Below are 27,459 nucleotides of genomic sequence, written 5' to 3'. Positions count from 1 at the left end.
TCTGCTGCCTCCATTAATGTCTTTTTTTTTTTTTTTGCTTAACAGTTTAAAAGCTTGCCTACCAAGTCTCCCTGACCAGATCAATTTTAATGTTGTGCCAATAAGTGTGTCATACATTCACACACTTAAGGCACAAAGCAGGGATTGAGAGAAGTTAGCCCAGAGAAAGAAATATTAAAAAGGGCAGAAAAATATATTTTTCCTCAAAAGGACTTTTTAAAATCAAACCTGGCCCCAAATCTATCTCTCTGCCCCAAGCAAGACTTTAGCCCCATACAAATGCAGATGTAAAACCATCAGAAAGTTGGAGCCAGAGCAATCAAGAAGACAAAAGAGAAGATCTGCATACCCCACCCAAACTCTAGGAGTCATTAGCCCCAACACCTGGGAAGCAGGATATGATAATAGGATTAAACCACAGATATCAAGGCCTAGACAGACACTCAGAAACTGCCTCAAGGTTCATGCCACAGGAACAGGAAACTATTCCAAACAAAAGGCTAGAGGGGGTATAAAAACCTACTACACCATGTGCTCAGCCCTTCTCTCCTCTGCACTTTCCTGAAGAACCATCTTTCTGCAATAAACTGTAATCTTCTTCCCAAAGCAGTCACCATGTTTGCTTATTTATTCCCGGCTTGGATGAACCAGGATGAAGACTTTACTTCTAACAGGGGGGAGAATAATTTAAACAATTACCATGAAATCTGTTTTCTATAATACTTGATCAGATTTTTCCAGCATTTAACTTATAGCTAAATAAGTTCTATCTCCTTCCCAGAAGAAATACAGTGTACCTAATTAATGCCCTTAAACCTTTTTAGTGTTTAGAAAAGCTCATACCATTAACATGGAAATACCTTTCATTATGTACTTAAAGGATATGTGGAGAATCTAGATAGTGTAATAAATATGGACCACTCCTGAAATTGCACTTTAACTAATAAGTTACTTCATATTCAGTTCTTCAAGTTGATATGTTTATGCAACTCTATTACTTGTTATAATTGTTACATTCAACGTACTCAGCATCATGGCTTACTATTAAATAAAATCCTCTGTGTAAGAATACCACTGTAACACATCTAATTTTCATTACAGGCACAGGTAAACCCAATCAATGTTACACCACCAATACAAGCTGTAGATCAGGATCGCAACATCCAGCCTGCTTCTGATCGCCCAGGGATACTCTATTCCATCTTAGTTGGTTAGTATTTGATAATTTCACTGTCTCTCACAAAGACTACAATAGGAGGAGGCAGGCATAAATTATGTGGGTAGTAGAAAACTAATGATGGATTCATACTGAGTCTGTTGTATATGGGGTGTTATTCTGGGCAAATACCTTTTTGCATGGTTCCTAAGGGTCTTGTTTATTACAAATTATGGAGATTTAGCCCCTTCCTTCCTTTGTTTATAATAAAGGAAGTAGATGGAAGAATCTAATTAATTGCTTACCAATATAATGTGTAGTTCATTCTGCTGTGTTGCACTAGTAAAAGAAAAATCATAGATTTAACAAGTAAAACATATAGATAATAAATCAGTGTGGTTTTTCCCACTGAGATATCAGTGGCAATATGCATGAAAACTAAGTGATCTTTTTCTATGAAAGATTTGTACTGTCTTGTCTTCTAATGATCAGAACTTAAATTCAGTTTTTCAGTTGTCACTTTTCCTCTGAGTAAGTAGGTTTTGAGCTATCTTAGGTTATCATAGCACAAGAAGCTATTGAAAAAGATCCCAGGATTACCGATCTTATCTCCAGTTAAATGAAGGAGATTCAGAGTGATGAAAAAACTTGGAGAACCTCTATCAATCTGAGTTCTGGGCTGTAGATACTGTATTAGGCTGTATTGGGTGATACAAAGCAGTTACTTTTATTCTTTATTGTGCAGTTAAATATCTCCTTAGTTACATGTTGCATTTAGTAGTAATCTCTTCTCAATTACTCAGGCAGCTAAGCACATATTTGTCTTACATTTATTTCTCATTGCTCCATTATGTTACAATTCCATTGTAAGTAATCACTGCAATTAGCAATGCTTAGATAATCAACAGTGGCACTTACTGCTTAATTCAAAATAATGCTCAAGACTGGCATCACAAAGATCTAGCTAAAGGGTAAACCTTTGAAGGCTTGAATTTACTGTATGTTTTCCAGGATTTAACAAGTAAAAAAACTAGGAATACTGTTTTGAGTTAGTAGTTGCTGTGATACATGCTTCTTTTACAGAAGAAACATTGGTGAAGCTTAAATATTACACCATTAAATGGAACAAAATGAATTCCTGTTTTAATTATTCAACATGTAAGGTAAAATATAGCTTTCCTTTTGTATAAAATTTGAGATGATCAAATCTCTGGTGACTTAATCAGGACTTAATTTCTATTTGAATTTAAGTTGGGTCATTTAACGATGCTATACCTTAGTCTGAATTGGCTTATTATAGAAAAAGTAGAAGGAATAGGGATGCTTTGCAACAACTGCACAACCATCTCCAATGTACAATAAAGGCAGAAATTACCCAATAAAGTTGTAACAAAATATAACAAAAGTATATTTCTGCAATGGAATCAAAATAGAGTATTTGATACTACCTAAACAGAGGATGAAACAGTATTTCAAAAGATCTGATGGTATGCCATAACATACACACTACTATGCCAAGGATTTCATAGTATAAATTCGAAGTTCATCAGTAAGATTCAAATAAAATATACCACCCTTAATAACAGGGATAAATAATATTTCCACATTGTACTTTCTTAAATAAAGTGAGTGCTACATATATTTTAAAGCAACAAAGAATCTTATGAAATTTTACAAAACATATTTGTTATGCCACAAAGCTTTTGTGAATTGTAAGTTATTTGATCAGGAAGAAGGAATATTTCTTGCCTCTGGTGAACCGAACTAGGATTCATAAAGACTTATGTTCTGTTGTGTTTATGAAATCTTACAGTTGCTGCAAAATTCTTTGAACTGGTTTTCAATCATAAGATGATTTCTTTGCCAATATGGGGCAGGGTATCCTGAATCATCAAATTTCATGCCCCCAATATTCAGCAGTCCTATGAAATATGATGCTGAGCATTATCCAAAATCCATTTGCTGCCCTGTGCTCAGAGCCAGGCCCTCAGGTTTAACATTTACAGAAATCTATTTCAGTCACTTTGATGATGTGTTGCGAATTTTAAGCTTTCCAAGGTCTAGCATCAACAGATAGAAGCCCCAGCTACTGCTTTTCATAGGGCTTTTTTATCAGCTAAAGTGGCATCACCGTAGCACTCCTTCTTAGCAGATTTCAGTTAAATCAGTTTCTAACATAGATTTCTAAAATAGTTTTCTGTGTCCCTCCCCCAAAGTTTATAGAAGAGCACAACTCCTCTTTAACCCATTGAACAATTCATATAATTATATGCCTAGGTAATTCAGATGCAATTTTACAAATTGTATTATTTTTGCTGAATATCCAGTTGATCTACGAAATAGTAATAGTAAAGTTGGAAAGGACCTTGGAGGTCATCTAGTCCAACCCCCTGCTCAGGCAGGAAACCCTACACCATTTCAGACAAATGGCTGTCCAGTCTCTTCTTAAAAACTTCCAGTGTTGGAGCATTTACTGCTTCTAGAGGCAGGCTGTTCCACTGAATAATTGTTTTCACTGTCAGGAAGTTTCTCCTTAGTTCTAGGTTGCTTCTCTCCTTGATTAGTTTCCACCCGTTGCTTTTTGTCCTGCCTTTAGGTGCTTTGGAAAATAGCTTAATTCCCTCTTCTTTATGGCAGCCCCTGAGATATTGGAATACTGCTATCATGTCCCCCCTTGTCCTTCTCTTCGTTAAACTCGACATACCCAATTCTAGCAACCGTTCCTTATATGTTTTAGCCTCCAGTCCCCTAATCATCTTTGTTGCTCTTCTCTGTACTCTTTCTAGAGTCTCAACATCTTTTTTACATCGTGGTGACCAAAACTAGATGCAGTATTCCAAGTGTGGCCTTACCAAGGCATTGAAGAGTGGTATTAATACTTCACGTGATCTTGATTCTATCCCTCTGTTAATGCAGCCTAGCACTGTGTTGGCCTTTTTGGCAGCTGCAGCACACTGCTGGCTCATATTTAGGTGATTGTCTACTAGGACTCCGAGGTCCCTCTCACAGGTACTACTATTGAGCATGGTGCCACCTATGCTGTACTTGTGCATTTGGTTTTTCTTGCCTAAATGTAGAACATTGCTTTTTTCACCATTGAATTTCATTTTGTTAGTTAGTGCCCAGTGTTCAAGTCTGTCCAGATCCTTCTGTATCTTAAGCCTGTCTTCTGGAGTGTTGGCTATTCCTGCCAGCTTGGTGTCGTCTGCAAATCTGATGAGTTCCCCATCTATCCCTTCATCCAAATCATTGATGAAGATGTTGAAGAGTACTGGGCCCAGAACAGAGCCCTGGGGCACCCCACTACACACTTCCCTCCATATAGATGCAGTTCCATTGAGGATCACTCGCTGAGTACGGCTGGTCAGCCAGCTACGGATCCATCTGGTGGTGGTTCTGTCTACCCCACATTTTTCTATCTTGTCAAGTAGTAGGTTGTGATCTCCTTTATCAAATGCCTTACTGAAGTCCAAGTAAATTATGTCCACAGCATTCCTCTGATCCACTAATTTTGTCACTTGGTCAAAGAATGCAATAAGATTTGTCTGGCATTATCTATTTTTGACAAACCCATGTTGGCTTTTAGTAATGACTTTGTTTGCCTCTAGGTGTTCGTTGATTTGTTGTTTGATTATCTTTTCCAGGATCTTCCCAGGTTTTGAGGTCAGGCTGATAGGTCTGTAATTTCCTGGATCCATTTTTTTTCCTTTTTTGAGGATGGGAACTACATCGGCTCTTTTCCAGTCCTCTGGTAGTTCCCCTGTGTTCCAGGATCTTTGAAAAATATAGTTCAGTGGTTCTGATATCACATCTGCCGGTTCCTTGAGAACTCTGGGGTGTAATCCATCTGGTCCTGGCGATTTGAACTCATCTAGGCTGGACAGTGCTCACTTACCATTTTCTTGCCTATCTTAACTTGTGTTTCTATTTTGTTTTTTATGGCACTATTTTTGATAGGTTGGTCTGTTTTTTCCCTTTGTGTAAAGACAGATGCAAAAAACGAGTTAAATAGTTCTGCTTTCTCCCTGTTGCTTGTCACCTTCTTGCCACTTCCACCCACTAATGGACCAATCATTTCCTTCACTTTTTTCTTGTTTTTTACATGTTGAAAGAAGCTTTTTTTTTTGTTATTTTTGACTTTGGTCGCAAGCCTTAGTTCATTTTGAGCCTTGGCTTTCTTCACTTCATCTTTGAAGGCTCGGGCTATTTGCTGATATTCTGACTTAGTTATGTTCCCTTTTCTGTTTAAATACCTTCAGAATTTATTTCCATTTTTATTCTATTAGTTCAATTCCTCTTGCTGTTCAGCTGTCATTGATTGCTACAAAAGTTGTCATGTTTTGGTAAGAATATCAGAAAGGAAAACAGAAAAGAATAGATTATATTATAGCTGGATTTATAGAGCAGGGACGTTTCAGACTTAGTTCATTTGATGAACTAATTATAAGTTGGTTTACTATGTGAAACATCTGTGTTCACATTTCATTTAACATATAATTAATTCAGCAGTTACAGAACCCTCCATTGAGAGCAACGTGTCGAAGAAAATAAATCTGTTAAGCTGTAGCCATTGTGACAAGTACCACTGCTCCAAATGGCAACTATGTTCAATCATCACAGCTATGTAGATGATTGAACATAGTTGCTGTACAGAAGTGCTACCCAGGAGCTTTAGTTTAAAGTAAAAAAACTGAAAGTTACAACATTACAATAAAGAGGAACCATATTTATTTATTTCCCATAATTATTTTTTATAAATAACTAAAGATGAAAAATATGCTTAATATTCCTTCCTTCTATTTTGCCACAATAACAACCCTGTGAGATGGGTCAGGCTGAGAGACAGTGACTGGCCCAAAGTCACCCAACTAGCTTTCATACCTAAGGCATGAAATTCACCATCCCTTGGTGTCTAGACTTGATGTTTTCACCACTATCATAATTAACTTGAAAGATGAAGATGAACATATGAATTGTCTTATTACCTAAGTAGCTCCTTATTGTCTACTCTAATTGATAGAAACTATCCAGGGACCCAGTCTTTGTTGCCTGATTGTGCAACCTATAACTCCAATGGTAGAGTCTGTAATGTTCTATATAAAAAACATGCAGTTTAATTTTTCTGCCTTTATGAGTATACAGTATCAGTCACTAGCTTCTGATAGTCCATAGGACTATTTTGATATGCTCTTAACTTGACCATCCTTTCTCAGCTTGTGCCATTTTTTTTACAGAATGGCACAATGTTTCAAATAATATTGTTTACTGATTTTTTTTTCAAATATCCATATATAGCTCTTTATTTTAGAATGCTTATTTATTTCTTTTGGAGGTGGGGAAATTAGTATTCAGTAGGCAAGGAGCAAATCAGCATAGTTACAACGTTATTTATTGACTCAAACTAGAACTGGAGAACTGCAGGCAATTGCCTGTAATTTATACTCTTAGCCCACAATACTTGAAAAAAAAACCCCAAATATGAATGTTCAAAGTTTCTCTCCAAACAGTTGGAGTTAACAGTCAGGGTCATCTAAAGGTTAGTTTCATTTAAGCTTCACAAGCAGTTGGAGTTAAGTTAGTTTCACTTTAGCAGGGATTAACATAACTTTATATTTATTCAATACATAACAATTAGAATTTCCTTTTTGTCTGACAGCCAAAGCTTAGATATATTTCTTGGAAAGGCAGGTTTGCAGAAGAGTGCTATTTATGACTCTAGCTCTAAGTCTATGTAAGATGAAAGCAAATCCATTCCTACATTGGCGCTTTCTTTCCTTTGATTTCCAAGGCAACTTTCCTCTCTGTGACTCCAGGGAATTGCCCCAGTAAGTCTGGGATATGTCAGAATGAGAAGTTTAGTCTTGCATTGATGAAATATACTCAGATGAGATCATTGCTTGGGGAGACTAAGACTAAATCATGGAGCTATTGATTCTATATTGAGGCACTGATATTCAATTTCTGTGATGAACAGGGGCTCTTTAAGTGGGATACCAAAAAAAGCATCATTTAATGAACCAAACTGCTGTTCAACCAGAGTTTCACACTCCTTAGTGCTTGCTTGCAGGTAACATCCTAAAGCTCGTAGTCTTCAAAAGAGTATGTCTGGAAAGGCATAATTTGACCTTAAAAGGGTAAAAATCAGCAGCTTCTAATGAAGGATTTTGTTATGTATTAAGAACGAATCTTAATGTATTATGAAACTAACGAACCTTCAACTGTTTTGGAGGGAAGATTCAAGAATTCAAGTTTAGGTGGGAGCGAGCTAACATTGTGATTGGCTGATGTTTTAGAGGTGGAAAGTATAAATTGCAGGCATTTTGCCGGTTTTAGAGAGTTCTGTTCTGAGTTAATAAATACTGCTGTACCATGCCGGTCTGGTTGTTGCCTACACAATAGACTTTGGCTGTTGTTCAAAGTTGGGCTTAGGATAGAGGATGGCAGAAAACAATTAGACATATGGAAATAAATTTAAGATATAAAATAAACGGCATCTGCGTGTTCCATTTGCATGAGTGGCAGGTGTACATGCACACACTTGTGCAAATGGAGCTGAGCATGTGTTCTTGCCGGTCGCTTGCTCATCCCCTCCCCTTTCCCCCAGCTGGTCTGCATTGTCAGAAATATTGGGGAAATCTGCTATATTGTATCATCCAGAGAACTGAAAGCATTTTCAGAAGTTGCCTTTGAACATGTGAATGGTAGGGGCTACTTGAAAACCCCCTGAAAATAGGAGCTCCAAAATCCTGCCCAGAAACATATACTGGGTGCCTGTTATGTTATTTTTGCAGCACCATGAGCAAACCTTTTTAGTCTCTCTTGCCTCCTTTCTTGTTTAACTTTCTGTGACTCTATTGCCTTTTTAACAAGTGTTATTTCTGTAATCTTCTTTTAATATTCTATCTGCATGCATAGGGCTTTTTTCAAACTCTACTACTTTTCACAGATTGCTAGTTTAATGATCAGTTCAATACTGATTTATGTGGGCTTATTTGCCGACATGCATGGGATGTAGAAGCCTTCAAAACTATTAGTGAGTGGCTAGTAAATCTTGTAATTAATTAATTAATGAAAAGATGTTACTAATTAATTAAAAACAAGCATGGGGTTATAATATCCCATGGACTACGTATAATGTCAAATGATTGTTTAGCAATGTTATTTCAATCATCTCTGCTTATCATTTTTCAATCCAGGAAGAGAAAGCAAAATTCAGAATTACCATTTTGAATTTAATCCCCAGTTTCAAAATGCAACCATGAAAAATAGCTTTAGAAGCCCATGCAGTGGAAAAGGCATTTACCTGCTTTCTGCATGAATGCTGTCTATGCACATATTGTCAGCACAGCAAGAGGTATAATTGTTAACACTAGGAAGTGCTACTTTGTTGGGAGAAATAGGCTGCGTGATTGAAAAGCAGTGCTGGTAAGAAAAACAAAAAGTGTTTCCCAAAGGAACATTGCAAATGATTACATTGCAAATAGATGTTATATTTAGTTATGCTTGTATTTAAAGTTATCTTTATTTTTTTAAAGTTATGCATACAGACCACTAAGATCTTTTATACAGTTATCTTGTTGTACCAACTTCCAGATATAGGAAATGCTATTGCCATCCTTGGTTATGAAGGATAGACAGGGAAAGAATTTCAGGAAAAATCTATAAATGTCACATCAGAAGTTCAACAATCTCTAAACAGTCAGAAATTGCCCATTCTTGATCTTATCAGATCTCCTTGCAGAGTGTCTTATCAGACTAAACCAATAATATATATATATATATATATATATATATATATATATATATATATATATATATATATATATATATATATTAAAAGTAACCAGCTGATGAATAAATTAGTAGATCGGGACGAGTGCTTATTTAAAGTTTTCCTTAAAAAGATCAATATAATATATTCAGGTCAGATTGGGAAAGATTCCTGACTCGAAACTCTGGAGAGACACTATCTATCAATGCAAAATAATAATAATAATTATTATTATTCAATTATTTTTCTCTAAACCTGCTTTCTATAGCTCAGTACAGAAGCTGATGATCAGATATTTTGCTATATATATTGCTAACTAGGCATCCTATATTAAAAGATATGATCAGGGTACATTATTACTTGTATGCAAATTGTCCAAAATACATATTTCATTCTTTTTAAAAACAATACAGCAGAATTAATTTGATTGCTTTGTAGACAAATGATATGAACATGATTTAAATGAAGTTGTGATTCTCCAGAGTGATTTTTTGTGGTCTTAATTATCAACTTTACTATCTTTTTCTAGGGACTCCTGAAGATTATTCCCCATATTTCAGTATGAATGCTACCACTGCTAAACTCAGCCTTCTAAAGCCAATAAACAGGGATTTTCATCAGAAATTCGATTTAGTTATTAAGGTAAAATCATTGTTTAACAATGTAACAGTGTAACAAATACTTGTTAAATATTGGAATCTATGGAAAACTGTCAGCTTATAATGAAATATTTTCAAAGTGTGGCCCCTTACATATATTGACTTATAATTCACCAGTTTAATGTCAAAATGTAAGTAATCATTTCATATCATTATAACAACAAATCTGATTAAAATGCTCTATGGGAGGAAAGTTATATATTTCATACTTGAGAAAAATGTACAAATCTGAAACCCAGTTCCAGATTTTTAACATGCAGTGAGTATTATGGTTAATAGTTCTACATATAATGCTTAGTCAGAATGAATTCTACTGACTTGCTCCTAGGTTCAGAATTTTAACCTAAGTCATAATTTTTAAGCTGTGTTTCAAGTGTGTCTTGTGAAAGGTAGAATTTAAAATATCTTACAAAAAATAGGATTAAATTAATACTTGCTACATAGAGCTCGATTAAATTTTAATTTAATATTTCACTTTCAAGTCCTCCTGATTCTACAACTACCCTGGGCAGCTTGCAATTATGTAAAATAACACCATTTGATATAACTTGGTCAAATTCTACAGTGTTATATATAAGATGCACAGCAGTTTGACTGACAAATTTGTTTTCCTATCTGACACTTTTATTTATCCAATATCTAATATCACTTTTTTATTTTTATAGACTGGTCATTAACTGCAATAAAGATTCTATTCTATTCTATTCTATTCTATTCTATTCTATTCTATTCTATTCTATTCTATTCTATGCTATGCTATGCTATGCCATGCCATGCCATGCCATGCCATGCCATGCCACGCCATCTACTTCAGTCACTCCAAAGATAAACTTTTTATCTTTAAAAGCTTTTGTTAGCATATATGCACATGTCTTGATGACAATTATTCAGTTTTTTAAAATTATTCTACATTTTTCATTTTTCATTCCTTTTTCATTTCATATAGTTCTTTGGATGTTCATAACACAAAATTGTAATTGACTCAATAGTTACATGTTCAAATTGAATTGGCAAAGGCCTATTCATTTATACTGAAACAGTTGGTGCTGCTATAAGCAGTAATATAGCTATATACAGCTTTTTTTTTTAAAAAAAAATCCATTATAGTATTCTGTGGTCATATTCCAATGGCTTTATAACTGGCTATATTATTAATAGTTTTTTACAGACATTATTAGATTCAAATTACTGTGATTAGTGTGCAGCTGAGTGAATAATAAGCAAGGGTATCAATCTGTAAGACTAATAATTGCCAAATGCTTTAAGCACATCAATGCTTCGTTTAGCAAAAGACTGTTAGAAGATACTAGAAAGATATGGCTTTCTTGTACAGGTATAGATATTTTACAATATGTATCTCAGCAGAATAATGTGGTTTAGACTTGAATATGTACCTTTTTTTTCAAAAAATTCCACTAAGACCAACCTTTAAGGTTTTTTTAAAAGAATATTTGGGTTCACATTTCATCAGAGCCAAAATTAAAACCAAACAAGCAACATGATGGCTTAGCATGTATGAATCTAGTACCAGTTATCAACACTTCTCCATTATTATCCTTCTTGAAGTTATCATTAGAAAGCCTATCCTCTCCCATTTGTAATGTGTTTGTTCTTTATCTTTTCACCTGAGGGAGATTAAAACATCTCTCTCCCTGTCAATATTTTGCTCTAAAATCTCATTTTTTGCATATTCAGGAGTGCAAAAATAGTTAACAAGATTAAGAAAGCATGCTTACTATGCAAGAACTACATCACTTTCCCTTGGGGATAATTCAGGATTAGACTACTTTCCTTTCAGAGTCACTAATCAAGTATTTTCACCTTCTCTATGTCTCAGAAAAAGTCAAGGTAAAGTTCTTAGGAAATCCTTAAGGCCAGAGGAAGGTAACGTATGTGTTTACTTAGACTGCCTCTCGCCTACCTATCTCAGCACTAGCCTGAAAGAAGTAGATACTTTATTTTTTTAAAACAAGTTTTATTAATTTTACAATTTTACAAAAATCCAAGTATTAAAGAAGCAACATGGTGATTGGGTAATCCATAATCCAATAACAAGCTCTTTCATACATACAGTATGTCAGGTTACATCATCAAAAATTTCCTCTCTATTTCCTTTGGTTATTATATCACATTCAAATTAATACATTGCTAGTTATAACTCAATCGCTTAAGACATTTATCAATATATTTTAACTTATACGTATCCATGTCCTGTTTTTAAATTTTACCTAATTTCAATTACAGTATTCCAGTTAGCTTAATATCCATAGTATTTAAATTTCGGGTAACCCAAAGTTCCCTTAGGTCATTACAAAATAGTTGTCATATCTAAAATACACTTATTTATTCAAATAAATTCTTACTTTATTTCACAAACATATTCTATTTCTCATCCTAGTACCTCATCACTTACTAATAAAATAACCTTTATCATCTCAATCCAACGTCTCTATTATAATTCAAAACTATTATTCTAGTGACTATTTTTTATTTTCCTTATAGATCTAAATCCTAAATATTAAATCAGTTAGTATCTTTTAAAATCTCCTTAGCCCATTAAATGAGAGTTTAGGCTTTTCCATTATAGGTCACATTAAAAAAAACCATTTTTAAGTCTAACTCTAGCTTTCTTTTTGTGCCAAGCAGGCTTCTATAGCAGTGTCTTTAAATCCTCAAGTGGATCTCCCTTCATTCCTACACATGTTATTTGAATCAAGAGAGATCATCCAGTTATCAATTTTTCAAGGGAGCTGGCCCCTTCATAATCATTGGATTGTTGGCCTAATAATTCAAATCTCCACATTTGGCTTAGTATATTTGTCGTCAGTTCAGTCTGGTCTTCTTCTTCTTATGGTTTCAGCTGATTTAAGTAAAAAGTCATGTTCAAAGCTGTAATTGTTGTTTGGTTGTCTGGGTTGTCTAGGTTCTCAATGTGCTGTACATGTTGGTTTTCAGCACTTTCCATTTTACTATTGCTTTCTTCAGTTTCTGTTGCTTTTTGAATTGCAGATTTTTTAGTTAAGATCAAGGTTTGGCTATCCGGGTTCTCAGTAGGTTGTACCTGGTATTCTTTAAAGTCCACTTTGATGTTAATTTCTTCCTCTTCTGTTGCATTTTGGATTGTAAGTTCATCAGTTGAAATCTGGGCTGCATTTTGTAACTTTAAGGTGATGCCTTTATCTTTCAGTCTGGAATTTATTAGCTCAAATAGCCTCAAGGATTTTTTCAAGTATAAGTTTGTAGTTAAGTTGTGGGTAGTATTCCTCTATTTCTATGGAGGACTTTGGAACTAATTTTTGCTACAATTGCATCTTTTATATCTGTACATATATTATTAAAGGAAATGGTGTTCCTTTTCTACCAGGAAAAAAAATGCTGGCTTTAAAGAACAGAGCAACTGGCTTTTATTGCTTTGATATTTTTGAAAACTGTTATCCAGGGGGAAAAATCAGTTGTTTACTTATGAACAAAACAAAAACTTGAGCAAATATATAAAATTCCCTTGTTTAGAAATGCTTAGTTTTGTCTGGCTTCTGATAATCTTTATTCCCAAATGTGTTTTTTAAAAATACACTTGTAATTAATGAAATGAGAACTTTTAAATTAAAAAGTTTAAACATCCAAATTCATCCACACAAATCTATCCAATTCATTGATAAGGCATATGTACCATTACATAACAAATTTCAATTAGTTTTTGTTCCTGGGTAAAAAAAAATGTGTTTTCCTAATCCCTTATGCCTAAAATAAATAGAAAATAGCTATTTTCTCTAGCTGCTTAAAACGATAAAAAATTGCCTGTTTTGTCTGCAGAAATGCAAAACTTTTGTAGGCTGTGGTCACTAAATCAAAGTTTGTGATGAATATAGCCATTTTTGCATAGGTTTTAGACATAAGGATATAAAACTTAGAGAAAGGAACAAAAATTATGTTACCTAGTGTTATTTGTTGATTGTTAGTGACCACACAGATTTTCCCCCCAAAAGATCTCTTCCATTCTTATCCTTCAGGTCTTCCAATGGTGCACCAATAATCACTATAACCGAGTCTTCCATTTTGTTGCAAATAGAATAGAATAGAATAGAATAGAATAGAATAGAATAGAATAGAATAGAATAGAATAGAATAGAATAGAATAGAATAGAATAGAATAGAATCTTGAGGTCTTCTAGTTCAGCCCCCTGCTCAAGAAGGAGAACCTATACCATCTCAGACAGGTGAATGTCTAGTCTCTTCTTAATCATCCTCTTCTTTCTGGTTCCACTTTTCCCAGCCTTATGGACTTCTAAAGAGAGATGATTCTTTGGGTAATCTGTCCAAAATATGATATTTTAAGCCTGATCATTCATGCATTAAGTAAGAACTCTGAGTTGATTTGTTCGATGAACTATTTGTTTGTTTTATTGGCTATTGATTGTATTCTCAGGAGTTTTTCAATGTCATAGTTCAAAAGAGTAGTCTTTTTATCCTGCCTTTTAAAAAAAATTCCACAGACCAGGGAAAACCTTCACTTGGGTGCAGACTTACCTACATATTTCCTAATGCGCCTTGTAGTTTTGTGATACATTTGTAGTATAGTTTTAATATGACTGTTCCGGGTGTAATAGGTTTATTTTTATGAGTTAATGAGAGACTTTCATTTCGAAAAAAAAATAGTCTATATAGTTTGTGACATGCTTCTAGTTATACATTACAGCAATATGTGATGAATTGCTGGCAACTAACTTTGCTACACAATCCAGCTGCAATTAGAAAGAAAAACAAATATGTTAGTAAAAAGTATCTCCACTCTAAAATACAAAATTAAAACCAATTAATGTTAAAGATGGCAGCAGGAATTTATAACATATTAACTTTTTTTCTTTTGCAGGCTGAACAAGACAATGGTCATCCTCTTCCAGCCTTTGCTAATCTGCATATTGAAGTTTTAGATGAAAACAATCAGAAACCTTTCTTCACCAAATCAACATATGAAGGCTTTATTTCAGAATCTTCCCCTGTTGGTACAACTATTTCTGATAACCAGAACTTGACATCTCCACTGCATATCATAGCTTTAGATAATGATGTTGAAGAGGTTCGTATTTGATCACACCAATTTTTGCTTTTGGGGATTTGCAACAGATGTTCCAAATGTTAAATTCTGTTTAGTCTTCATGCTGCATGTAACATGAAAAAGAAAAAGAAAAACTAAGATTTCAGAAGTTTGAGAACCAGTTAACAATTTATCCTTCTATTAAATTCTTCATTATTAATCATTTGTGTCTAATTCCAAACACAATAAATTGTATTCTAAACATAATAAATTTTCCCTAATGGATTCAGCAATTGAAGTAGTTTTTGCCTATAGTGAAATCAACATAATAAGGATTATGGCCCCAATTAATTTTTAATTTGGCCTTATTGGTTCAAGCTACTAAATAAATTCATGCAGAAAGGGTTTAACAGAAAGAAGATATATTTAAGATATTTTGGTAACTTCATTCAATATTACTTTTTTAATATTCAGGGGAAAAATGAAATTGTTTCTATTTTGAAGAAAGAAAGTTGAAATTCTGCTTGAATTAAAAATAGAACATGATCTCACACATAGGTATAATTAGAGCAGTGGTTCTCAACCTTTTTAATCCCGCGACCCCCAACCGGTCGCAAGTCGAGGACTACTCAACTAGTCGTAAGTCGAGGTGCAGCACCATTTGCAGAATGGGACTTTTGGCGGGCTCAGCAGGGCAGAGCAGCCTGGACAATTCCTATTGGCTTTTGAAAGCCAATAGAATTAGACTGTATTCAAGAGAGTCTATTCTATTGGCTTTCAAAAGCCAATAGAATAAAAGAGAGTAGCACAGCTAAGGAAAAGGGGGAAAAAAATGGCGGACTTCGTTGTTTGGCGACCCCCGTGAAATGGTCGTTCGACCCCAAATGGGGTCCCGACCCACAGGTTGAGAACCACTGAATTAGAGGATAATGACTTGCTACACTTTTAAAAGTTATGCAGTAGACCACGAGTGTCAAACTTGCCACGTCACATGATGTGTCGTGACGTATCGCGACTTTTTTTGCATTGCTGGAGCTGGGGTGGGCGCGGCCTCCGTATGATGCAAACAGCCCTTGGGCTGGCAGTTGACACCCCTGAAGTAGACATATTTACCCCAAAGAAAGATAAACCTTTATTTAAGATAATTCCTCCCTAAATGGGAGATAGAAGAAAATATAGCTAGTTACAACTTTTTATCTTGTCAAGGGTGCTGAAATAAATTTTCCCCCAGCAATAAATATGTCCATGTCACACAGACTCACATACCTGTCTGTCAGAAGCCATGAGTTATATAAGATACTCTATTTATCCCATTTATAGAATTGTTTACCCAGTGTACTCTAACCATTCTGATTCACAGATTCACTTTCACACCAAAAAATACAGAGATATATCATCACATTCCCTTTCCTTCTTTCAGCAGAAACAACAAAAAAGATGGGGGGGACTAATAAAAGAGATAGGAAGAGGGATAACTAGAAGAGGAAGGGGAGAAAAAGAGGAAGAAGAGATACAGGTAGCAGAACAGAGAAGGAAAGAAAAGTAAGGAAAATCAAGTTTAGGAGTTAGAAAAAAATGTTAAAATTCATCATGCACAGCTAATCTTCAAAAACGCTGATGTCTTTCAGCAGCCCACAGTGTATTTTATTCTTCTTAGCCACACAGGATTACCTCTTTAAGTCTCAGGTAATTATCAGGATGGGGGGAGAACTCCTCTTCCTATTGGTAAATATGATACATCTTATCTTTCAATAATGAGAAAAGCTACTCTTCTCATGTTTTAATCCCTAACTGATCTGCAGACTGTCTTGGCTTCCCTTTTCACTTTGTGTGTATCTTTTTAGATTAGCATATTATCTCTGCATTAAATGTATTTATTTTTTCTCTTCTACTTAGGCACTGCCCAAGTCCAATCAAGTCTGGGTGGCTCATAATATCAGAATAAACAACACTATGCAAGCAAAAAAGTGTACAACCCTAACAGCAAATCCATTCAGCGATACAAATAGATCAAACATTGCCAGTGGGCTCTCAGCAACATAACCTAGAGATTTTTGTATCCCTTACCACCCTCAAAACACACGCAGAGACCCTTTGTTCCATTCAATCATATGTTAAATTGGTCTCTCTCTCTCTCTTTTTAGAATGTGCATTTACATACTTGACAGTGAAAAGGGGGCGTTGTCTTACCTGAACGCCTTTTCTCAGCATGATGATGGAGAATCCACGGATGGGTTGTCTTAATCTATCTGCTCCAATCAGACTAAGTCTGAATCTTAGTACCTTAGTCTAAACTGCACCCCAGTTTAGACTAAGGCTATACTCAGACTTTAGTCCAACACATCTGTTCAATATCAGAACCAGGCCAACTGACCAAGCAGCTGAAGTAGCTGCGCCTCGGGTGGAATGGGCCATGATATGTCTAGGAGCTTGAAGTGACTAAGTCTGGTATGCCAGAGAAATACAAGCTCTAATCCATCTGCCTATTGTGGATGAAGAAACTTTTTGTCCTAGTGATGAAGGATGGAAGGACACAAATAGAGCCTCAGTTTTGCGGAAGGATGAGGTTCTCTGTATGTAACAATGTAGGGCCCTGCGCATGTCCAACTTGTTCAACTGTACCTCTATGTCATTAGATGGGTTTGGACAGAAGTCCGGCAAAATTATTTCCTGTGATCTATGGTACAAGGAATTAACCTTGGGCACGAAAGAGGGGTCTAGCCTAAGGGTTACCCTGTCATTATGGAAAGTACACAGGTCTTTTCTCACTGAAAGAGCAGCCAGCTCAGAAATTCTTCTGGCTGAAGTTACAGCAACAAGAAATGTCACTTTCATCGATAATTGTTTAAACAAACAAGTGTCAATAGGCTCAAAGGGTGAAGAAATAAGAGCCTGTAAAACCTGGTGAAGATCCCACGAGGGGTATCGGTGTACAGTTGGTGGCTTGGCATTGTTAGCTCCCTTTAGGAAGGAGCGTACCATGGGGTGATGTGTCAGAGAGTCATTGCCGCAAGTAATTACCGTGGCAAGTGCTGCTACCTGTCTACGTATGGTGCTTGTGGAGAGCCCCCTGTCCAGGCCATCCATCAGGAACTCCAATATAATTGGCACTGAAACGGTCAAGAGGTCAATTTTGTGATCTGAACACCAATTACAGAAGCTCTTCCAGGTGGCATCATATATTCTATTTGTCGAGGGTCGCCTGGATTGCTGAATCATGGCTATGACCCTTGACAAATATGAGTCTCGGCTTAAGGCCTGCCTCTCAAGTGCCAGACAGTTAACTGGAGCCACTGAGGGTCCAGATAGTGTAGTTCCCCCTGAATGAGGGAGATGGACTTGCTGGGATCCTCCACGGAGGGGAAACGGAGAGCTCCATCAGATTGGTGAACCATGGACGTCTCGGCCAATGCGGTGCAACCAGGAGGACCTCTGCCCGTTTGTGAAGAATCTTCCGGATCGTGGCGGGAAGAAACGGTAAGGGAGGGAAGGCATAGAGCAGTTCCCTGGGCCAGGGACTGCGGAGCGCATCTGTCCTTCCGCTGATGGAGATGGAAACCTGGAAAGGAATCTGGGGAGTTGTGAGTTGGTTGGGGAGGCAAAAAGGTCTAAGGTTGGGGAACCAAACCTGTCCACGATCTCTCTGAACACCTTCGGGTCCAGTTGCCATTTGGCATGGTCCACGGTGGCTCTGCTCAGTGAGTCCGCCTGTTGGTTGGTCACTCTGGATATGTGCTCCGCCCTGATGGAAGCAAGATTCAATTTCGCCCAAGACCCCAGCAATTTGGCCTCCTGCATGAGAGGCCTGGATCTTGTTCTCCCCTGTCTTTGACATGAGCCTTGTCTGTAATGTTGTCGGTTAGAACCAGGACATGCCGTCCAGGTGGTCTGGACCAAAACTCTAGTCTCAGACCATGAGTGACGGTGTCTAATACCCATGAGTCTGTAGTAGTGTCTGCCCAAGGGATAAAGGGTCAGCCGGCCTCCTATAGGAGGTGAGACTGTGAGATCACTTGCCTCGTTTAAAGAAACGACCCCCCGTGCCTCGAAAGGGCCGCTTGGTCTGGACCTGTGGTTGACTTCTATATGCCGAATGATCCTGTTGTCGTTCTTGTCTCTGAAAGGAAGAGCGAGATGCCTGGGCCCAGTCCCAGGATGAAGCTGGCTGAAAGGGCTGCCTTTGGTAACTGCCCTGCGATACACTGGCCCCTGAATGCTTATCTCCTTTCCTTGCTGAGTTAACAAGAGTCTTACGTTTGTCCTTACCTTCTATTAAGTAAGGGTTGAGGGCCTTACCGAAAAGATGTCCACCTGTGTAAGGTTTAGAGGCGAGACGCCACTTGGCCTTGGTGTCTGCTCGCCAATTCCTGAGCCAAAAGAGCCTGCGTGCTGAGATATCTGCAGCGATGGTCTGGGCAGTGTATCTGGCCGTGTGTAAGGAGGCGTCGGCCAGATACTGGGATGCAGCAACCAACTTACCCAGATTTTGATGAGCTCTGAGTTGGTCTGGAGGAATCATGTCCTGGAGCTCATGCAGCCATAGGACTGAGGCCCTGGCAAAGAAGGCCATGGATGTTGATGCCTTGGTTGCCCAGGCTGATGCCAAATGGGACCTACGTAAGGCAGCCTCAATTTTTTTATCCTCTGCCCTAAGTGCCTCGTTAACATCCCTTGGAATGCTAGCATTGGGGAACAGTGAATTTAGGGGCTCATCAACCTGGGGAATTTCCAATAAGGAGGCCAGGGAAGGAGCCACATTGAACAGGATTTTTTCTATGGCTCCAGGGTTTGAAAGAGATCCTAAATTTTCCCATTGCTTCTGAACTATGTTAAGAAAAAAGGGAGGGTAGGGAATATGATTTTGAGAGACCAAGGGTTCAGCATATATGGCATGAAGCCCCTTGGATGATGTTGTAGGTGGGGTCTCCTGTTCCTGTGGAAGATTTGCAGTTGTGCAAGCTTTAAGTAATAGAGAGTTGAAAAGAGACCAACAGAAGGAACAGGGTCAGATGGAGTAATGCCTTCATCATCTGACATGATCAGGCCTGATGGTTCGGCCCCTGTTGATTCTAAATTCGATGAGGCTTCATCAATAAGATCTGGTGATTGGGAATGATGTAGGGACTGTGGAGGTGCTGTGGGTGGCTGTATAGTGGTAGAAGCCATGAACTAAGCCACAGCTTGGGCTATCATGGTCTGAAGCTGCTCAGGACTTAATGTTTGAGCTTCAGGAGAGCGGAGCCCCGGTGCAGTGGGAGTGAATGTAGCCTGAGATCCCAATGTAACAGTGTCTTGACCGGTTGCCCCCTGTGTCCCTGGAACAGCCCTTGTGATGACTAATTCAGATTGAGAACTTCCCCTGGGGGGAGACCAGGCCCCTGGGGCCGAGGCACAGTGTGAGGAAAGGGGTTTAAAGATGGACCTTCCTGTTGTGGTGGTGCCTGTCTGACCTGGGGAAAGTCCCACAGGATGAGTCCCTCAACCTGTGGGACTCATCCTCCAATATGTGCTGACTAGTGGTCACCTTGTTTGATTTGGCTCGTTTTGAGACACTTCTCCCCCCTGCCTCTGTAGTGTATTTCCTTTTGGCTGGTTTAATGGAAGATTTTTCTGCCATGGTGATGAAGTTGCAAGTTGCTTAATACTCCTTGAGGGCTCAACTTCAGCGAAAACGCCCCCCCTCAGTGTTGTAATTTCACTGAAGGAGCCCAGTCAGTGATAGTCAGGCCAGGTGAGGGGAGGGGGCAGTGGGGGTTAATTGACAGGCAGTGCGTCCTTACGGAACGAGCTTGCCCTCCCCAATTCAGCCAAATGTTCGTAGAGATTTAAAGGAATTTACAGCAGTTGGTCAAAATGGCAGCCGCGGCTCCACACTCGTCAAAAAACTGTCATTTAGAATGTTCCTGCAGGCCCCGGTGGCTGGTTCAAAATGGCGGCCGCAGCTGCCTCAAAATGGTGGCCGCAACTGTCTGCGCACCAAATTTTCCATTGGGGAGGCCTGCGAGGCCTAAGGCCTCAATTGCAACGAGCCCTCGTTCCGAAGAAACGCTTGGGCTCCTATTGCATGCTGATGGTAATTGCGACAATCAGCTGGGCGGCGGTGTTAAAAAAACTGGTAGTTTACTGGGAATGCTCGGCTGAGGTCTCTAAACAAGGCCTCCAGGCCTGAGCGAATTCTGCGCTTGTTTGCAGATCCCCTCTTTTGCCTGACACCTGGTGTGGCCGAGGGACATTAAAAGGATCCCTCCAGGCCTGTATGATGTCCGTCGCCGCTTGCGGATCCCCCTGACGATCGGCTGAGCTTACCCTTGCCTCCGGACTCCCGAGAAATCAGCGAGGCTTGTCTTCGTGAAAGGAAGCTTCGACAATCAGCTGGCTGGTGGGGATCGTCTGAGCGGCAGTTCAAATTTCGGAAGCCTCCGACAATCAGCTGGCTGGAGGGGATCGTCTGAGCGGCAGTTTGAAGCTTGGAAAGAAAGTTCTCTGGAGAATTGAACTGAAGAAGGAAGACACGTAGGAACGTGCCGAGCCTGTCAGCCCAGCCGGGCAGGCAGGCTTATAAGAAGGAGTGAACTCCCAGGATAATTGGAAAAAAGTAAATTATATAAAACAATCAAATAATGTAAGTAAATTAGTCTAAAACAAAGGGAATGAGAAAAATACTGTAATCTTCTGCTCCAGGAGCGAAAAAAACGCGTCTTTAGAGCAAAGAGACTAAGTCTAAACTGGGGTGCAATTGGCACAGCAAGGGCGGTACTAAGATTCAGACTTAGTCTGATTGGAGCAGATAGATTAAGACAACCCATCCGTCGATTCTCCATCCAATCATGCTGGCGAAGCTACACTTACTGAAATAAATGCTACCATTTGTATCTATCCATAAAAGCTTGGAAGTTACATACTAAGTATCAGTTCTGGAATATATAGTTGTTTAAACAAACTAAAATAAAGACAAATAATTTTCTTTTAAAAACAATCTAAACAATTCTGAATGCCATTTAGGGTTTAAATTTGGGATAATATTGTTCAGCAGCATCTTACAATGTATCAGAAAAAAAAGTTGGTTGGAAGGCAAAATATACCCTAATGCAAATTAACTTTCATATTTTGATATTATTATTTTTTTTAAAAAAATTGCAATCCAAGTATAATGGAATGTATACGTGATCTTGGGGAACAAAGGGAAGACCTGCTACCTAGGACAAGATAAGGAGGAGCCCATAGTCACTTAACAGTTAAGAGACAGAAATTTGGGAAGTGCCCATCCTATTGGATCAAGCAGTTAAAAGTGGAGGCAGGAAGTTTGTGACTCGCAAAACTCTGTTATTGCAGCCTATAAAATATGAGAATTAGTCCATCTTGTTGTGTTCCTTGTCTGGTTTGGCTGGGTGGCCTGACACCAAGAGACACAACTAAGAGTTGGACACTTTCAATCTTGATATAATTTGATGGGAGATTTATGGCATAAGTTTAAACCTTTCTGCGTAAATGTAAAGGACCAAGATCAGGGCTCACATTGACATGTCATCTTTGGCATTTTCACCCACATTAGATTAGTTTTTAAAATGTTGACTATTACATTCTTTTCAAACTTTAATAGTGACTGCTTTTAGGCACTGTGATTGTCTAAATTTGAATATATTATTTTCCTCCATGTCGATTCTTTATTAACTTCCAAATCAAACCATAAGGTCCTAGGACAGTATAGGGAGTAGAAGTTAATAGTATATAGTTGGGATGTTTCCCCACATGCCTCATCAGATTTAGCTCAAATTTCTAGTAGGTTGCTTGTTGTTGTTTTGAGACTCAGCTCTCTAGCAGATTTTAATTTCCTGTACAATTTGATAATTCATATAAATAGATATTGTTGAATAATTTGGCAATTGATATGACCAGGATATGTGTAGTAATATGCAAGGAGGAGGAAAGGAAAATTAGTCTTCTTGAATGGAGTTTAACCTTTCTTGATTGTTTTGATCTGGAATCTGGACATGGTCTCAGAACCACACCAATTTCAAGTATAGAGACTACAGGAATAAGAAAAATCTGTGTGCAGGTTTCAAAAAACAGAAGCATTCTGAGGAAAAGAAATCTTATCCCTTTCTAACTTCATGACATTATTACAGAAGGTCTCTGAAGATTCCATCCAATTCCCAAACAGTTAATTTCCCTAAGTCATTAAGAAACTCCATTAAACAGCTACTTAAATATTAAATACAGATAGAAACTCTGGCTGCTTTGCAAAATATTACTGATATGGATGAGATATTAATTTGTGTTTTTACTTATATTTGATCATGCTGCTAATTAAATATGTGCCACATGTATTGTTTTGCCTGTTTCAGTTCTATAACCAATAGAGCAAATAAGCTAGTTTATATTTTTTAGTTGAAGGATAAGAAGGGATGTTAGAGAGTGATTGTTTAATATCCTGTTCCCACTCACTGTGCTATATTGAAGGTAAATCACAATTGGAATGAGAACTCCAGGGATTGCCTAGAATCCCTAAAACCATATTAAATGTCTATCACCCCAATAGAAGGACATCAGTCTAAAACATTGTACTTACAGTTCAGCAGGTTATGATCTATTATAGCAATGCAGAGCTTCTCCAATTCACAAACTTATTGATTCCATTTGAATAATCAATCCTATCCAACTTCACAATTCATGTTTATTCAGCAGATCAATTCAGAATTTCCGGTTTCCTTTAGGGAATCAATTCAATTTTCTCTTTCAAGTACTATTGACATTAGGTTTCCATGTTGAAATTTCACAATGACAAAAGAAAGTCTGGGCTTGAGAAAAATGGATTATTTGTAAATGTTAGTAACTACCGTGCTCAAAATCTAAATCGATATGCTAAATGCTACACGGTCTCTTCAAGCACATTAGCTAATCCAGCAAATCTCAGTTATACAGCACAGGATCATTTCTTTACAAAGTGTATGAGATCTAACTTATTAAGAACAAGCACCACTCGCAAGCTAGGCAGGTAGTTTATTTGTGAGACTTTAATGTAATGAATATGAGCCTAGATTCATAGTCATGCTGTTTAAGATGTAATAACTGAAATGAATAATTGAAAATCCACAGTCATCCTTAACTCATCTCAATTGGCTCAGAATAAATGCTGGATAAACCAAAAGGCCCAATATAATGAAAAACAATGAAAAGCCAGATACGTAATATAAGGGAAATGACTTAATACACCTCCATATTTTACCAAAGAGTTTTTCCTTTCTTTTAGCCTTCTGAGAACTAGCATTTGGTTGTAAATTAAAATTCAGACTAATAATCCAATGGTGCAAGCAGCACTTCAGCAGAAAAACAAAATCATATTAGTCCCTGCCCTTCAACCATATAATGGAAAGCTATTAAGAGAAATTTAGCATTTGATATAATAGTTCATTTCAACCCATACTTGTAATCTTTTTACCGAGGTTTTCATAATAAATATTGACCACCCAGCCTTCTCTATTATTTCAATAGATTATTTAACTGGGTAGTATCTATTACATAGGGGCAAGTGTTTCTACTTAATCTATTTATTTGTTTATTTTTGCTTTTTAGATTCCATCAGGTGCCATTCCTGTAGGTATTTTAAGTGTACCTTCTTTTTGATGTGTTACTTTTACCTTTTACCTCTTGAATTTTTTTAATTTATTTTCTTTTATACAAAAAAGTATTTTTTGTATAAAAGTATAAAAGTATACAATAGTGTTTTGAAACTATCACAATTCTTTGTGCTTTCTTTGAAAACTAATTGTTAAAGCAAATTTCATCATTTGGTTTCAAAGCTAAAACTAGATTTGATACTTTACTCATTTGCTATTTTTCTAATATTGTTTTCAGGGTTCATAACAATAATTTATTCCCTACTTTTAAAAATGAAAAGTGAAAGCTTTCATTTTCCTACACAACAAATACAAGCAAGCTGATTATAGCTTGTCATATTAATGCTTATTTGTTATTTTACTTATTAAACAAATTGCTATGGCTGTCCATCTATCAAGAAAAATTAAGCAAACAAAAATTAAAATCAGAATAGAATTAACAAAATTAATTTAAAGAAATGTATCCTTTCTTTAAATATACTTAATAAGCTGATGAGCGAGAACCACTTAATGCAGTAAAAACTACTTCTATAACTAACAGTAGAAGCATGAGTGAATATTTTTCCAATTGTTCTTTGTGTCTGTGTTTCATGCATTTGGCCAAAATGCATGAATCATCACACCTTTTTTTCATTTTAAGCTATATTTTAATTAGGCTGTTTTGTAATACTGTATTCTTTTTATTGAAAATTTTTAAATTTTTACAAAATAAGAAAAAACAACCCTCCCCAACCCACCCCAACCCTCCCACTCCCTCCCTCAACTTTCCCAGAGCTGAATATAGGCTTAATTAAATTTTTTTGAATTCTTAAAAAAAAATATAAACCATAGATAAGTCTAAATACGTTACTTAAACTACTAATAGAATAATTAACAATAATATATATATATAAAAGACATAAATATTAAAGAAAAAAAAGAAAATACTTAAAAAAAAGAATAAAGAGGAAGAAAGAAGAAAAGAAATATAAGAAAGTAAAATAATAATAAAACATGTAAAAAGAAAAACAAATAATACAATCTATAAAATATTAAAATTTGTATATAAATTATTGATAAACTAAGTAATATTTTTATATCCAACTTATGTTGTATAAAATCTATCCATTTTTCCCATACCACAAAAAACTTCTCTTGCGATTGATCCTTTAAAAAAGCCGAAATCTTTGCCATTTCCGCCAGATAGGATACTTTAAAAAACCACTCTTGCAAAGTAGGCAAAGATTCCTTCTTCCAGTATTGCCCTACTAACAACCTTGCGGCTGTAATTAAATTTAACATCAATATAACCTCCTTAGTATCACAATCGGTAACAATACCTAACAAAAACAATTGTGGGGTAAATTTTACCCTCCTTCTAAAAATTCTTTGAATATTCCACCATATCTTAATCCAAAAGGCTTTTATATTTTTACACGACCACCAAATATGGTAATAAGTAGCATCCAAACAACCATATCTCCAACATTTGGGCTGTAAGTCAGGATACATACGAGACATTTTTTGTGGATCAAGGTGCCATCTATAAAACATTTTATAAAAATTCTCCTTTAAGTTCTGGGCTTGTGTAAATTTAACATTTCTCACCCAGATAATTTCCCAGGTATCTAGTAGAACTGGTTCACCAAAATTTTGTGCCCATTTAATCATACATTCTTTAATTAATTCTGGTTCTACTAACAACCCATAAATTCTCTTAATATGAGTTCGTCTTTGATCTTTTACTTGTTTAACAAAATTTTCATCTTCTCTAAGCAAGCCCACATTACGATCTATCTTCCATCTGTCCGCTATTTGTCTGTACTGAAACCATGAATATATAATATTTTCTTGTGCTAAATCTTCCAAAGATTTTAACTGCCAAATTTTACCATCCCATCTAAGCAATTGTGCATAAGAAACACTATCCATCTTAACTCCTCTCCTTATCCCCTCTATCGCATGCCAAGGTATAGCCCATAATGGTATTTTAGAATCACTTCTGTAATATTTCCTCCAAACCCGAAGTAAAGAAATCCTTATAATATGGGATTTAAAAACCCGGTCAACTTTTTTATTAAAAATTAAATAGGCATGCCATCCAAAAAGTAAATCCCAACCCTCCAAGAGGAGTATTTCTACATTTGTTAAATTAACCCAATCACTAATTAATGTTAAGGCCACAGCATCATAATACAATTTCAAATTCGGTACCTTGAGTCCACCTCTCTCACAAATATCTTGTATAATTTTAAGCTTTACTCTTGGTTTTTTCCCCGCCCAGATAAATTTATTGATACCTTTCTGCCATTCATTTAAATTGACCTCATTCTTTAAGATAGGTATCATTTGAAATAAGAAAAGGAATTTAGGCAGGACATTCATTTTAATCGCCGCAATTCTTCCCAAAAGAGATAATTGCAACTTCTCCCAATTTTTCAAGTCTCTTTGTATCCTGACCCACAACCTTTCATAATTATTTTTATACAATTTTACATTAGAGACAGATAAAGTAACCCCCAGATATTTTACCTTATCAACAACCTCAAAATCTGTCAGATTAACCAAAATCTGCTTATCCATATTAGTCATATTTTGGGTAATATTTTAGTCTTATTGTTATTAATTTTAAAACCCGAAACCTGTCCATATTGATATATCAATTGTAATAACTCTATTACAGAATGAGTGGGTTGAGATAAGGTAACCACCAAGTCATCTGCAAAAGCCCTTAATTTATATTCTTTTTTATTAACTTCTATTCCTTTTATTTGCTGTGATTCTCGAATTTTGATCAACAATATTTCCAAAGTTAAAACAAACAGCAATGGTGACAATGGACAACTCTGTCTAGTCCCCCCCTCAGCGTTGTAATTTCACTGAAGGAGCCCAGTCATGTTTTGTAATTCTGTATTCTTTTGACCATCTCTTCTACTTCCTATCTATATATAGCAGTCTTTTCTGTAATACTGCTTGATCTCAAGATTAATGTGTAAGAGAGAACCAATAGGGAGAAAAAACTCAATATATCAAGAATTGAAAAAAAAATACTTGTAATTCTTTCCCTGATTGCTGGTTCCTTTCAAATGATTGTAGTGGTGCAGTTATAGGACCATCAGACCTCCTCAACTGTAAAAATACAAATAACACAGCAAAAAAAGTTCTATATATATTTTTTTGCTGCGTTTATAGTGATTGTGAAAGGTTTTACATCTCAGATCTGATAGAAATAGCTATTATAG

General features: G+C 36.6%; 1 protein-coding gene across 1 annotated transcript in view; it reads left to right on the top strand.

Annotated features, from left to right (window-relative positions):
- The window catches only part of PCDH15 (protocadherin related 15), a gene marked incomplete at its 5' end in the record, with an annotated part of 401,689 nt that overhangs the window by 70,492 nt on the left and 303,738 nt on the right, over positions 1-27,459 (top strand). The window contains 3 exons of the mRNA XM_039366933.1: positions 1,102-1,210; positions 9,457-9,569; positions 14,457-14,663. Coding sequence (XP_039222867.1) covers positions 1,102-1,210; positions 9,457-9,569; positions 14,457-14,663 — 429 coding nt within the window. The remainder of the gene's footprint in view (positions 1-1,101; positions 1,211-9,456; positions 9,570-14,456; positions 14,664-27,459) is intronic.

This window comes from Crotalus tigris, unplaced genomic scaffold (genome assembly GCF_016545835.1).
Source record: "Crotalus tigris isolate CLP2741 ecotype Arizona unplaced genomic scaffold, ASM1654583v1 scf7180000020464.425836, whole genome shotgun sequence".
NCBI classification, from domain to species: Eukaryota; Metazoa; Chordata; class Lepidosauria; order Squamata; family Viperidae; genus Crotalus; species Crotalus tigris.
This window is presented reverse-complemented; position numbering and strand designations above follow the sequence as displayed.